We start from the raw sequence: 14,353 nt of genomic DNA, 5'->3' as shown, positions 1-14,353 counted from the left end.
TCACCATTAAAGCCATCAACTGGGATTTTTATACCTTCTTCCTCTCTGTTAGGTCATTATATCCTTTTATTGAAAATAGTTAACTCAGTATGTTGCAGTGACTAATGCTCTTAACACCCACATGTCAAGGCAGAAGTTATGCTCATTACACAACATTATGGTGTTTCAAGAACTCTGGCATGTCAAAGATAAACATCCCAGAATGGAATAGCCTGGCTACAGTCTTATGAAGACACACAAGAAAAGCAATTAAGAAGTCGGGAGGGCGGGGCAGAAACAGAGACAAGAGATGAGTGAAAAATATCAAGGTGTTAGAAGCTACATGTTCAGAGGTAGAACACATGGATGGGTATATAGATAAGACAGCTTGACATCACCAGGTAGCAACATTCAAATATGATATTTAAGCCAGTGATCATGGCACATGCCTGTAGTCCCTGCTACTGGGGAGACTGAGGGCCTGAGGTAGGAGGACCACTTGACCCTACCAATTCAAGACCACCTGGCTGAGCAATATAGTGATACCATATCTCAAATTTTAAAAAAATAGAGAGATCTTTAATAAGGAATGACAAAAAAATACAACTTACACACTGCACCCTTGGGAAAGATTAAGTAGCTACTATCCCATCTTTTGCTACCTTTCTTGGAGCCTTCACAGTCTATCTCCTTTCCTTCTTCAGAAACAGCTTTGAAAACAAAGGACTATGCAGTCAGGCAGGCTGTGAGCACCTTTATTAGATGTACTTATTTACTTTGGATCCAAATGTTCAGCCACACCCTGAGTTCTTTGTCTTTACTTCATCAGAAACCTGGTCCTCTTGCCATTCCAAAATCAACATGACTTGTCATCCATGATCACATCCTATCCTGCCTCTCCCTCTGAACCCCAATATACTGGGTAGGCACAGGTTAATGAAGAGAGTGAGCTCTTAAGCTGGACAGACTTTGGTCCAAATCCTAGTTCCACCCTTATTTGAGTAATTTAAGATAACCAAGTGACAGAAGACAAGCAAGCTCATCTCTTCATCTATAAAAGGGATCCTACCAACCTCATATTAGAATTACATTATATAAGAAATTTTAAATGTTTCACTCCCTACCTGGTGGTAGTAGGTACCTTAATATGTTTAAAATGCACCTAGCTCTGAATTACTCATTCCTCTCTTCTGGTTTCTTGACATTTCTAACACTGAAAGAAATTTCATAGGAACTTTCCTTATTCTGGGACTAAGACAGACAGGCACACGTGCGCACTCACTGCACACACTCCAACACAAACCATTCTTTCTAGAGTACTCAAGGAAACTGTATATAAACCAAAAAGTTAGCCAAAGCACAATACAAGGCGCAGCCTGTAAGGAAGGCTTTAAAAATCCTACATGCTGCTGATATTACTATTACCGTTCCTTGTTGTGTTTTCTGTCTTTTATTAAATTGTATGATCTATTTGTTCTGCAACTTGAAATGGCCACAGAACACAATTTCCTCCTTCTTTTGAAAAGAATTACAAGTACTCTTAACCTGAGTACCTACTCACGTAATGTTTACAATAATGACTATGCTGATGACTATAATATGGTAATTTCTGATATATGAAAAATCAAAATCATCACCTTTGAACTCCAGGCCCTGCGTGAGCTGGACATGGATACCTCAAAACTGCCTGCACCTCTGTTTCTAAGCCATCCATCTGTTTTCTGTTGGATTATTTATGATTTCTTGGCCTCTCTTCCAGGTCCCCACACTCACACTCCATCTTCCTAAATAAAGAACAACAGAAATCATATCAAAATAAAAAGTATTAAACATAAACAGAGAAGCCCCAGTCAACTTTAAAAATCTGAAAATGAGGACAATTTTTATTGGCAAACAAATGAATAAAAACGGAAGACTGGGTTCCCAGAAAACTTTTTATTAATGTGGCTTCATATGTAATCTACCACATCTGAACACACCATGTTTTAAAATGTTCTCCCCAGTGAGTAAGCTTTTTATACAGAAAAACAACTGCTAGAGAAATACAGGTGTAAGAAAACAATTTTTAATACAGACAACTCCCAATATCCATAGATCTCCCATTTTTAAATTCCCCTACTTGCCAACCCTTATTTGCAATTCCAAACATCAATAGTTGAAGCATTTTCACAGTTAAATGTGGACATTCACAGAATAGTCAAGAGTTTAAGCAGCCCAATGTGCACATTTCCAACTGAGGTCAAGCAAGGTGGTGATGGTCTGCCTTCTGGTTTCAGCACTCCTCATAGCATACTGTAAACAAGTGTCCTCTTCATGGTCTCTTTCAAGCCATGTTTTCTGCATTTCTGTGTGTTTTGTTAGTGACTGCACCATTTAAGTGGCACCTGAGCATAGTGCTACGGTGATTTCTAGAGAGTCCAAGTGCAGAAAGTTGTCATGTGCCCTATGGAGAAAATACTATGCTAAGATAAACATCATTCAAATGGATGGATCTTGAGACCATAATGCCAAGTGAAATCAATGAGACACAGAAGGGTGAATATTATATGGTTTCTCTTATTTGAGATGTCCAAAAGATAAATAACATAAAAGGCAAAATAAAAGACAGATGATAGGAAAACAGGACTTTGTGGAGATGGGAAGGGGACCTAGGAAAGCGAGAAAAGGGGAGAAGTAAAAATTATTAAGATATGATATGTGCATGTACCAATTCCTCAAGATGAATGTAATTATTATATATAACAAAAATATACCAATAAAAAGTTAAGCATTGTTCAGACACAGTTATAGTGCTTCAATTTTAATAAATCAATAATAATATATATTAAATAAACTATCTAAACAGAAACATACATAAAATAAAGTTATCCATTGATTGGCCAACAAAAATGTTGCCACCAGAGGCTCTGAGGAGCCTAGCTACTATTTCCCTAGTACCAGTGGTTCAGTATGCACTAATTTAATGACTTCACAGAACATTAATAACAAGAACTGACTGTAGTTTTATGACATTGCTTAGCACCATTAGTAGTAACAACAACCATTGGTCCTACTAACTCACTGTATTGAGGATGTAGATATGCCAGTCATTTTTACCTGTTATCTTCTTAGAATTTTCACAACTGTGCCAAGAAGGAAATTCTATTATTGGCCATATTTTCTAGGTGTGAGAACTGAACCCCATAAAAATTAACAAGAACCCATAGCTAATAAGAGGAAAGGTTGAGATCATTTCTTATACATTTTCCTAAAAGGGTTTTAAAGAGTTCTCAAAAGTTACTGGCCCATTTTCACACACTGGAAAGACTTTGTCCATCCTGGTCATTCTTTATTCAACAAAAATTTACTGTCACTTTGTATCCTGGATAGTTAAGATACACAGAGAGCTAACAAATTCCTGTTCCCATGGGGACTGACAGATAGTAAAATAAGTATTATCAGTTGGTCTATTTATAACTAGAAGATGCTTGATTTCTTAAAATACACATTTTTTTTTCAAAGTCTTTCAAATTAAGTGGCAGCTAAAGTCTGTCTTCAGTGTACACACCAGTTCAAACATGTTTCTTTCCCAGAGTGGCTGATATGATCATCAAATGGGCTCTTTTCCTCCCCGAGAAAGAACTTGTCTGGCTCTTGATGATCTGATCATCATTCAGCAGCCACTCATTTACCATGGGAGATAGTGGTTCCAGTTGGACGCTTTTTGCTCAGTTTTGTCTCCTGGCTCTAGAATAGGTTCAGTAAATATTTATCAAAAATCATTTCACTTTCTAGAGTCAAGTAAATTTGCCCAAGGATGCTACAAATACTTCCTAAACCATGACTCTGGGAAAATAAGAGTAACAGGTAGATCTCTTAACATCCCCCCAGTTAAATGCCCAAGAAATCTAACTCTGAAGACTTCCAAAGCCACCCTTTCCATCTTGGTGGCTGGTTCCACTCCTAGGCCTGAGCTCAGCTTCTCCACTCCATCCTACACAGCCATTTCACCCTGTTCTCTCAATGAGAGGCAAAGTTCATCAGCCCAGGACACTGGAGCTCTTCTTAGTCTCCATCCTCCTGTGCTCAGAACACCTTCAAACACATGAGCTCCCACAGAAAAGCATCCACCCCTACACATCTTTAGCTTCAGTCTACTTACTTCCTTCAATCTCATGAAAAGAGGAAAACTTTCATTTTCTCTGTTTCCTTATAAAACTTAGAACTGGAACTATTTAACCAAGAGACAAGTTTAGATTAGTTCTAATACCAGAGAGAAGATGAAATTATCTGAACAATGCTGCCTTGAGAATCCTGTATGTTTGTCTGAATGTATACATGGATTCTGGTAGAAGCTGCATCCCATTAATTGGCAATCAAATTCACTCTCATTCATATGCACACAACAGTGATAGTTGGAAGTTGTCTGGAAGACTCTTGAGCTGCACCTATGCTAGGATCTGTTTGAGAACTTGCTGCATAAACTCCCAAGAATTTGAGAATTGACTATAAAGTTGGTGTGTTTTAAACTATGCAGAATCCAATGGTTACCTATATACTTAACAGTGGCAAGCAATGGGAGAGTACACAGCACCTGTGTAGAGCAAAGTTACTGTGATTAACCATATCTTCAATTCTTATGCAAACTCCTAAATTCTAATGAAATGGCACCAGTAGTAGCACAAAACTGCCATGGTCAGACAAAAATGGACAACAATTCCAGTGCAGCAAGTAGAGTAGCAGACGTGGTCACACCAGCAGCAGCAGCTGGCATTTACTGGATCCCTACTACAAGCAGTGTCTCACTACCTCACTAAATCTTCACAGAAAGAGAATGAGGCAGGCACCTCACTGTCCTTGGTGATAGGACTCAGCTGTACCTGACAAAGGCACCCAGACATAGGTGCACTGTAATGAGATCTGTTCCCCTACAAAGGTAACTACTATCCAGGCTAACCCTTTTCTGTTTTCTAGTGACCAATTCAGCCACTGGTTTTAGGATCAAACCTTTGTGATGATAAAGAAAAGACAACAATCAAATAGGTAGGGATGGGAGGGATCTTAAAACTTAGACCCTAATCTCTTTAAGAGCTAATACCAAGGGGAAATACTAGAAGAGTGGAAGATATAAAGACCCTGATGTTCAAGACTGCAGGACCACGTGGATTTTAGTGGATAAAGAAAAGTACCTATATAAAGAGGCTGTGGTGTTAAATGTGTAAATACAAAGGAAGAAGTCACTGCAGGCGAGGCTACAGCATGACAGTTAGGAGTCACACTTGCCTGCGTGGAGACAGCAGTGGCGCTGAGCTGCTTTATGCCATGGCATTGGGCAATGCCAATTAGTGCATCTTATTATTCATTTCTCCACCCAGCTACAGTCTATTATTACGATGAAAGGAAACATGGTGATAAAGACAAAGATTGTGCTGGAAACAAAAGTTAACGCCTTGCATGTAAATAGCTCCTGCTGTCCTCAAATACCTCCCTCTTAGCCATCCCACCAGTCCCCACTATTTGACCTGCAATAACTCTAAAAGATCCTGATGCTGATTATCCAACTTGGCCATTACAGAGGCCCTTTTCTCTTCTGAGTCCTTGTCTCTTTCTGCTGATTGCCTCTGAGTTATTCCCTCTTTTTCATTAAGGTATCTAAAACTAAAAATTCACTTCAAGTCAAAAGCTTAGTTGATACCATGGATATGAAGGTAACCAGAATAAGGCAACTAAGAGCCAGGCTTTGGGCTGAGCCCTCCACCCACAAATTTCTTTTAATGTGCACAATTACCCTATAACTAAGAACATGTTATTATCCCCTACCTCCTTTTAGTTCTGTGTTGAAACAGGGGCCTCAAGCATAACTTGGCCAAAGATATACAGCTACTAGATGGCCAAGTTGTGATTTAAGTTCAAATCTATCTTACTCCAAAGTTTAGACTTGTTAGAACTTTTAACCAATTTACAGCAAGAACAGATCTGAGCTCTTTTTCTGCAGAAGGTCAGTAGGCAACAAAAGAAAAAAATTCAAAATTCTTTGGTGTAAGTGGATTAAACACAGGGACAGACTTCATTTCTGGTAAAAAGGGAATCTGGAAATTTTCCATAGATTTGTTTGTCTGACCCAGCCTTGGCCCTGCCCTTGCTTCTCACAGTCTCTACCTCACCATGAGAAGAAAGCAGCTTGGTGAGATTCAAAACAAAGGGAAAGACAGTTATGTTAAGACACTCTATGCGTGACGAAATGGGTGCTGACTGGTCACAGTCATTCCGCTCCTTTGTCTTGGAAGCTCCCACACTCTACAAACTGTCTGGAATTCATTAAAGAGGGGAAAACAGGCTGACAGTCGTATTTCAAATTTTATTCAGCAGAAGTTTTGTGAAAAACAATCTGGTCATGTGGACATGCCCTGAACCATCACCACCGTGTTTCTCAACCAATGCTTTCTGTCAAGTGACTGCTGTCTACTTCAAGCTTCACACTCTCAGAGTCTGGGATAAACTGCCGCCCCCTCTTGGTTTGGGCCAGGGTTCTTTATGGTAGTAAAGACAGGTTAACTACAAGTCACTCAGAGATCACACTTACAGAAACAAAGAATCTTGCCTTTGGTAAACCTAGTTATCCCTATACCTATTCTTGGACTTTTTATTTACCCAACAAATTACTATATGGACCAAACATGATCTGACTATTCTGCCTCCTGATAGGGCATCCCAAGCTTATATTATTTATATTCCATATCTTTGCAGTGTTTTCTATTGCAAGTTCTTTGAGTAAAATCACCCACCAACACTACCCTAGAGCAATGGTTTGCAAAGTGTATACCCACCCCAACAGAGAAAGGTGTAAATTAAATTAAAGGTGTAAATTCCCAGACCCAATCCCAGCCCCTCAGAAATTGTTGTGCTATGTCCCAGAAGTCCTCCAGGGGGTGCTGATGCACACTTAGGTTGGGAAACTGCACTAAGGCTTTTTCAGCTGTATCTCCATATTGAATTACTCTCCTATTGAAATGAAACATTCCCTGAATCAGAACACATTTAGTAAAAGTAAGAGAGTGCTGCTTATATGATCACTGATAATCACTACCTATTGGTTTAAGAAAGAAAAGTTCAGTTCTCTCAAGAAGGCTAATTATCGGATCTGCATTAGTGATGTTTCACTTTGACAAAGGGTTGTGCACCTCCCTGAAACCAACCCCTGTGATAAGGGCATCTGGTCAGGCCTGTATTGAATTTTCCTCCACTCCTGGAGCCATGAAACTGAACCACATGGGCTGAGCATGTGGAAGGAGTAGATTGAGAAAATCAGAAAAGAGGTTATTAAAAGACAAAAGTGTCCACTAAAAGAAAGGTAAGGAAAGGAAGATGGCTGCCAGTGAGAACTAATTAGAAAGATGTCAGGTACCGGTACCCAAGAGTGAGAAAAGGGGTATACAAGAGAGAGCTCCAAAACCAACAGAGTGACATATAGTATCCCTGATCTCCAAAATAAACCACAAGAAGTCATCCTTATCATTCAACTCCCGTTAAATCATGTATGCTAGTGACTTTGACACTATGACCAAGTAAGCACCGTCAAACCCTCTCACTCATTTCTGAATCAACAAAGATTTAAAGCTTCCATCCATAATCAGTGTCATTAGAATTGCATTCTGAGATCTCATCATTCAGTATTTACTCATCTAGTGTTTACCCAGACAAAAATATTATTAGTGGGATGACCAGGAGAAATTAGTATGCTATGATGATGCAAGATTCGGTTTCAAAAACTCTACATTCTGATTGTCCAGTATATCATGCGTCAGATACCAACCTCTTACAAGTTACTCTCCACACATACTTCCTTGCACCGCATGGGCAAACTTATTTGGAATGCCACCAGGAATTATGCCAGCTGCTTGTATGTGCAGGGATTGCTTCACATAAGCTATCATACACTCTTCTTTTAAAAATAAATAACTAGGCATCTGCCTCACAAGTGCTAGGTCCTGAGTTCAATCCCCAGTACTGCAAATAGATAAATAAATAAATAAACAGATTTTCAGGAATGCATAGCTGGTATCACCCTCTTCCTTTACAAGTAAATGACCCTTACTGGCCAGTAGTATTTTAATGTTTATTCATGGTTTGTCTTGGCCAAAAGCATTATAAATTAGCTGCAAAGGGTTCTACTGGCCAAGGGGCCTACGTCCTAAATTTAGATGGTGCTGCCATGCAAGCTCAGGAATACAACAGAGCAAAGCTAAGACTGACATAATACCTTTTCACCTTTTGCTGAAAGTTTTCAAATGTTAAAACAGAAAAACAGAAATATACCCAGTATTTTTGATGGAGGGGTGATTGTTATAGTTTGATCATTGACTTATCTGCATGTTTGTTCATGGACTTGGTTTTAGAGGACTGTCTCCACCAGTTTAGGAGAAACCCCATACATACAAGGGGAGCACCAGAGCACTTCTCACTGAGGGCTTCTGGCATTACTGGGATTACATTAAGCCCTAAGTTAAATAAGAAAATCATCTTTACAATTTCCATGTGCATTTTCTTCTACCAAATTTCAAATCTTCAGTTATAAAAATAAAACTTATATTTTGAAAAACATGCTTCTTAGAATTAGTATTAAGGAACATTTTACAGACAAAGTACCGAAGTAAATACAGCATTCCTGTCTACTTATCATTTCATAATTTCATATATAACCCCAGGCACCACAATAAATGAATCTTGTCTGCTTCACATCTTCTCTCCATTGTGGCAAGTTAAGCTTCCCAGAAAGAAAACGTTTCCTACAAATACAAGCCATGCATTCTCCCAACAGTGTGGACAACCACTTTTCTGCAGCTGTTCTTGATCAGATGCAAAAAGGAAGGAATAAGTGTGAATGATTCAGCAAGATATCCCACTATGGGGAAGGGGCAGGGAAAGAAGGACAAAGATCACAGATGTCTTCCTGAAATTGCTCAATAAGCCAGTTTCTGATAGGTCAGAATTCTATCATTGTCCTCTACAGATCCATAAATCACTGCATTTGGATTTAAAATACTTACTCACACAACCTAGGATCTTTCCTTTTGAGAGTTACTATTCCATGAATCAAGGAACACAGCTACTGAAATCCAAATGCTTCACAAATTTCAAGAGGTTCATTAAAAATACGCCATTGCCTATGGAAGTCCAAGTTGGTGGACACTGGCATCCTATATGGAAGGAGAGCTTCACTTTTTCATTTCTGTCCCAGCCTTGACATTCTGCACCAGTGTGGACAGGAAGTGTGATCCAAGGCTGAGACACAGACCTGGGAGTCAGGAGCTCTCGCTGCTTATGTGTTCATGGTGGGCCTGCATATTTTATGACATCAATCAAATCAAGGAACTGCTGAATCCTTGGGTACCTGTGTATCTTCCTTATACGCAAAATCAAAATCCATCCTAAAACCCCACCCCTAGGCTAAGCATCTTCAGATTTGACTTCCTGCAGCCACAATAGAAAAGCAATGGGACAGCATGGAGCAAGATGATTCTAGAGGAAAGAAAGGATAATAAAAATATCAAAACATCACTGCATTTAGTCCAGGCTTAGTTTTATAAAGACAAGTATGAAATCTGACTACTAGATGTTAGGGGATCACATAAAAGTTATAAACAAAACAAAACTGATATCTTCATTTCTTTCTCCACTATTCGTATCTTACCTGAAACTGGACCTACAGTCTTCCTTAACACCTACTGCATCAACCTAATGTTAGCTGCTCCATATACCTTACCTTTTATCTTCACAGTAGTCATGCAAGGTAGTTACTTCCTCATTTTACAGAAGAGAAAACATGTTCAGAGAGGTTGGATGACTTGCCCAAAGTCACAGAGCTAATAACTAATAGTGCCAAGACTTGTACCTTTATGTCAGGCATTCAGTCTTGCTTCAAAATCACTTCCTCTCTGATGTCCTCCCTGGTTATCCAAACTAATAAACCCTGGTTCTTTCCCAGTCACGCTCTATTGTAACACCCTGTTTGGTTTCTAAAAAAATTATCTTGCTAACTTATTTGGTGCCTTACTAACTTGGAGGTCCTTACCTCTAAGATGGAAGCAGGATGCTAGCAGAAACTCTGGCTACCTGGTTTATGTTTGAATCCCCATGGCCAGTGCAAAGCCAGACACATTACCAGTGTTTAATAAATAACTGATGAAGACAACAGGCAAGAAGGAAGAGAAAGATAAGGAGAGGGAAAAAAAACAAACATCCAGGTTCTTCTGACCTCAGTTATCCTTCTGCTTAAAGATATTGGAGGAAGCTTTAAAAGCAAAGTGGGGAGGACAATAAGGGTCCTTGTGTGCTCTACTACTTACAGCCCTTTAGGTCTTTTTCTCACCATGACCCTGGCTCCTGCAAAGCACAGCATCCCTTTCAGCATACCAAGATTCAACTTTCAGCTCCCATGGAAAAAAGCCAATGAGCCATCCTCTGCAACACCCTGCAGGAACAGTACCTCCCACCCATTAAGCCCCTCAACATAGAAGCCTTACCATCCTGAATCTCAGAACAGATGTCTCATGCGAATACCCCAAAAGTATATTTTTTTATTCTTCATGGTATGCATGAAAGGCCAAAGGAAGAAGAAATGAAACAGAGACATATGGAAGCCAGCTAAATGTGGTAGCACATGCCTGTAATCTCAGAACTCTGGGAGGCTGAGGCAGTAGGACTGCAAGTTTGAGCCTAGCTTGTGCGATGTGGTGATTTAGTGGGACCTGTCTCGAAATTTAAAATAAAGGCCTGTGGATGTAGCTTAGTGTGGAGGCCCTGAGTTCAATCCTCAGTACAAAAAAAATTAAAAATGGAAAGAAAGAGAAATAAGGAAGTCATGTTTAAGAAACCACCTAGACATAAAATGTATATGAGCCTGCTGTTGTCATATAGGTAGTTTTCAAGCTAGGAATATACTTTCTTTAATAGGTGCTATTCAAATTTTATATTTCCCCCAGAGTTAGTTTCATTAATTTGTCTTCCAAGGTACTTCTTATAAGTTGCCAAATTTATTTCAAAAAAGATTTTTGTAATATGCTTTCTATATCCTTTTAAATTCTGTAAAATCTGTGGTAATGTCTCCTAGATATTGATATTGTAATTTTAAAAATGTATAATTGATATTGTGTAATAGGAAGAAAGGTCTAAAGGAGCAGGGGAAGTGGGAGGGGTAGGGGAAAGGAAAAAAGGGAAAAGAAAAACTATGAGAAAAGGAAAAAATGGAAACAAATCTCTGCAAGTAGGGAAGGGTGGAGGGGGTGAAGGGAGGGCAGGGGAATGGGGAAAAAAAAATAAGAACCAAGATACTCATGTAATGGTACAAGATCCCAATGATGAATGTAACTGTACTTTATACCTAAAATGTGCCAATAAACTTAATGGGAAAAAAAAAGAAACCACCTAGACAAATAGGCTTACCACTTAGAAGCTAAACCTGGCCTTCTCCTGGTAACAGAGTGGGAGTGGAAATATCATGGGGATCCCAGCTTCTTCACAGGTCTTCTTGCCCTCATCTGTCTCAATAAAGATGCAGGTGTATGTCTTTGTATAATTCCTGTTCTCACATTGCGCAATGGTCCCTAGACTCACAAATCACATATGCCTTTACAAATCAAAAGCTTGTGACTATTGCATTTAATATCTCTGACCTGCCTTATCTTCTCCAAATAGTACATACTTGGAATATAGTCAAATACATTTTTATAATTTACTCCAATTAGGCAAATCTAACAGTTTTACTTAATACCCACTAAAACATACATACACACACACACGAACACACACACAAATGGAGCTCTTGCTTGTTGTCCTTGACAAAAAAAAAAAAAAATTTTTTTTTGGTTATTTATCCTAATACTGCCAGTTCTAAAACAAAGCAGTTGAAGGGAGAAATTTAGTAACTTTGATTTGTCCCAAGATACATTTTTTTACACTGAGGTCCTATTCCTGACAGTAAGCACATGTGACCTGTTCTAAAAAAAGGATATTTTCCACTTCTTGCACAACTGGAGCAGATATAAACATCAGCCTGTGCAAACTGCACTGCAGAACTCAAAGGGAATGAAACATACTTATACTTAAAGAAATCCTATAAATAGTGGTAAAGGAGAAAAGGAAATCTTCAATAATGCACAAAACCAACACTTAGAACACTTAGAATACCATTTTAATCAAATGTTCCAGCTAATCATTCAACAAAACTAATCAGCATAGTACGATTTGAACATCTGCTAGGTTAGAGCACCATGGTCTTATCTATTTCGCTTCAGATATGATTCTATACATGCTTTCATTATTATGAGGAAGAGGGAAAAATTGTTACGGTAAAGTTCTATTAGAACAGAGTTGTCATCATTTACTAAAAATGCAAGGTGCTATGCTAAACACATTTACACATTTTTGGCCTCAGTTTTGAAACTCATACCAACTCTAAGAGGATGAGTTCTATTGACCCTATTTACAGGTAAAGGAAATGTGACTCTAAAGCCAGGAATAGTGGCCCAGGCCTATAATCCCAGCACTTAGAAGGCTGAGGCAGGAGGATTGCCTCGAGTTCCAAACCAAACTGGGATACATAGTGAGCTCAAGACCAGCCTGGACTATATAATGAGACCCTGTCTCCATAAACAATAAAAAAAGAAAAAAAGAGAAAGACAGAAAGAACAAAAGAAAGTAATTAATTAATTAAGACTCCAAGAGGTTAAGTATCTTGAACACAAATGGAGTGGCTAAGTGGCAAAGCCATGACCACAACACTTAACCATGGGTCCCTCTACACCTACCATGTTTACTGAGTGCCTCTGCTACCACTTGAGGACTGTGAACACATAGAGAACCATGTTTCCTCTGGAAGGCACGGTCACCACCACCACCACCACTGTTCTCCTTGCTCTAGTAAATTCCCATTGCTGGCACCCACCTGCCCCCGAGGACCAGACCTTGCCCCAAGTGATTAGCTGGACCCACACATCCTCTTCCTGCCACCCCACTGGAGGTTGCAGAGAAGGTACAGTGTAATACATCACAGGATTTTGGCCCTTTATGCACACTGCTTTATACTTGGCAGTACAGACCACTGGACAAGGGCATGGGGCTCAAACCAGACCTCAGTTTAAACCTGGGCACCTTCTAGAACGTGGTATGTCTCAGCTTCCTTTTCTGTAAAATGAAAACAATAAAACTACATATGCCAAAGACTGAAGTGAGAACTAACTGAGTTAATAATACAAGCAAAATATTCAAGATAATCCCAGCACAGAAGCACTAGCTAAACATTATTTTTAAAATTAAAATTATTATTGTTTTTATTTCATATTACCAACTTAGGCAGGTTTTACAAAATTAAGCATATTTTCTGCAAATAAAAAGACTTAGAACAGGGGCAGACACATGATACACACTAAATGTTACCCATCATTATTAATTTTCAAGTACTAGCACAAAAATATGTGCTGAAGATGAATTTTCATGTATGTGCTGATGTCATTGAGTGCTACCTTTTTTTAAAAACCAGCATAAAGAAATTGTTAGGAATTGAATGAAAACTTTAAAAATGTTTTTAAAAACTTTATCAGAACACTACATTACAAACAAAAAAGACTTTAGTAAAATTGGGGAAATTTTATTGCATAAAAATACTTGCCTTAGAGAACCTAGCCACAATCAACTAAATAGACACACATTCTAGAATGTCAAGTACGAAAGAAAGTAACAAGAACCACATCTGCTGTTCTGATGCTCCCATTTGCCAGATGGGAAAAATCAGAGGTCACCCCAGCTGCCCAGGGTCACCAGCTACCTAAGGAAAGACACTGATACCAGAGTGAGGTTTTTAATCTCTGTACCAGAGATTTTTCTGGACAGTCCAGAAAAATCAAGAAATTTTCAGAAACCAACAAAAGATTGATAGTTTTAACAAGAATGGATTATTTCATGAAAGAAAGGGCATTCTTAATGTGAAGACAAAGGGAAAAAATCTCAGCGTAGATCCAACAAATGGCAGTGGCCTTCTATTCAGTGTGTGTGAGTACGCGTGTGACACAGCAATCCTTGTCTTCATTTCACCATGTATTTGTGCAAACTTCATGCAACTCCCTTGGAATCAGCCTTTGGGACCATTGCTCTATCCTGTCATGCCATGATTAACCAATATGCACTTGCATTGTCATTTATAATTTACAGGAAGTTTAATTTAATAACAACTATCTAAAACACTACTAAAATTTTAGAAACCGGAATCCAATTAAGCCAATTCTGAAGTCTGCATGGGAAAAGAGTATTAACCACTACAAATCTTCAAACTTCTGAACTGAGTTAACCAAACGAAAGGGCCATCAGCAGATGCTCCTGTGCTGTAAGATTCAAAGCCCTA

At 38.9% G+C, this 14,353-nt stretch overlaps 1 protein-coding gene across 9 annotated transcripts in view; it reads right to left on the bottom strand.

Annotated features, from left to right (window-relative positions):
* Window positions 1-14,353, bottom strand: part of Mitf (melanocyte inducing transcription factor) — a 222,621-nt gene that overhangs the window by 204,210 nt on the left and 4,058 nt on the right. The window contains exon 2 of one of the 9 annotated variants that reach the window (XM_087182010.1): window positions 1,617-1,763. The exons of the other annotated variants lie outside the window; for them this stretch is intronic. Within the exon in view, the coding sequence (XP_087038136.1) occupies window positions 1,617-1,693 (77 nt within the window). The 5' untranslated portion in view covers window positions 1,694-1,763. The remainder of the gene's footprint in view (window positions 1-1,616; window positions 1,764-14,353) is intronic. 9 annotated transcript variants of the gene reach the window in all.

Source organism: Heterocephalus glaber, unplaced genomic scaffold, assembly GCF_053883595.1.
Source record: "Heterocephalus glaber isolate CG9 unplaced genomic scaffold, H.glaber_assembly_v1.0 deba00001472, whole genome shotgun sequence".
Classification (NCBI taxonomy): Eukaryota; Metazoa; Chordata; class Mammalia; order Rodentia; family Bathyergidae; genus Heterocephalus; species Heterocephalus glaber.
The sequence above is the reverse complement of the archived record's forward strand: the minus strand, read 5'-3'. Positions and strand labels throughout refer to the sequence as shown.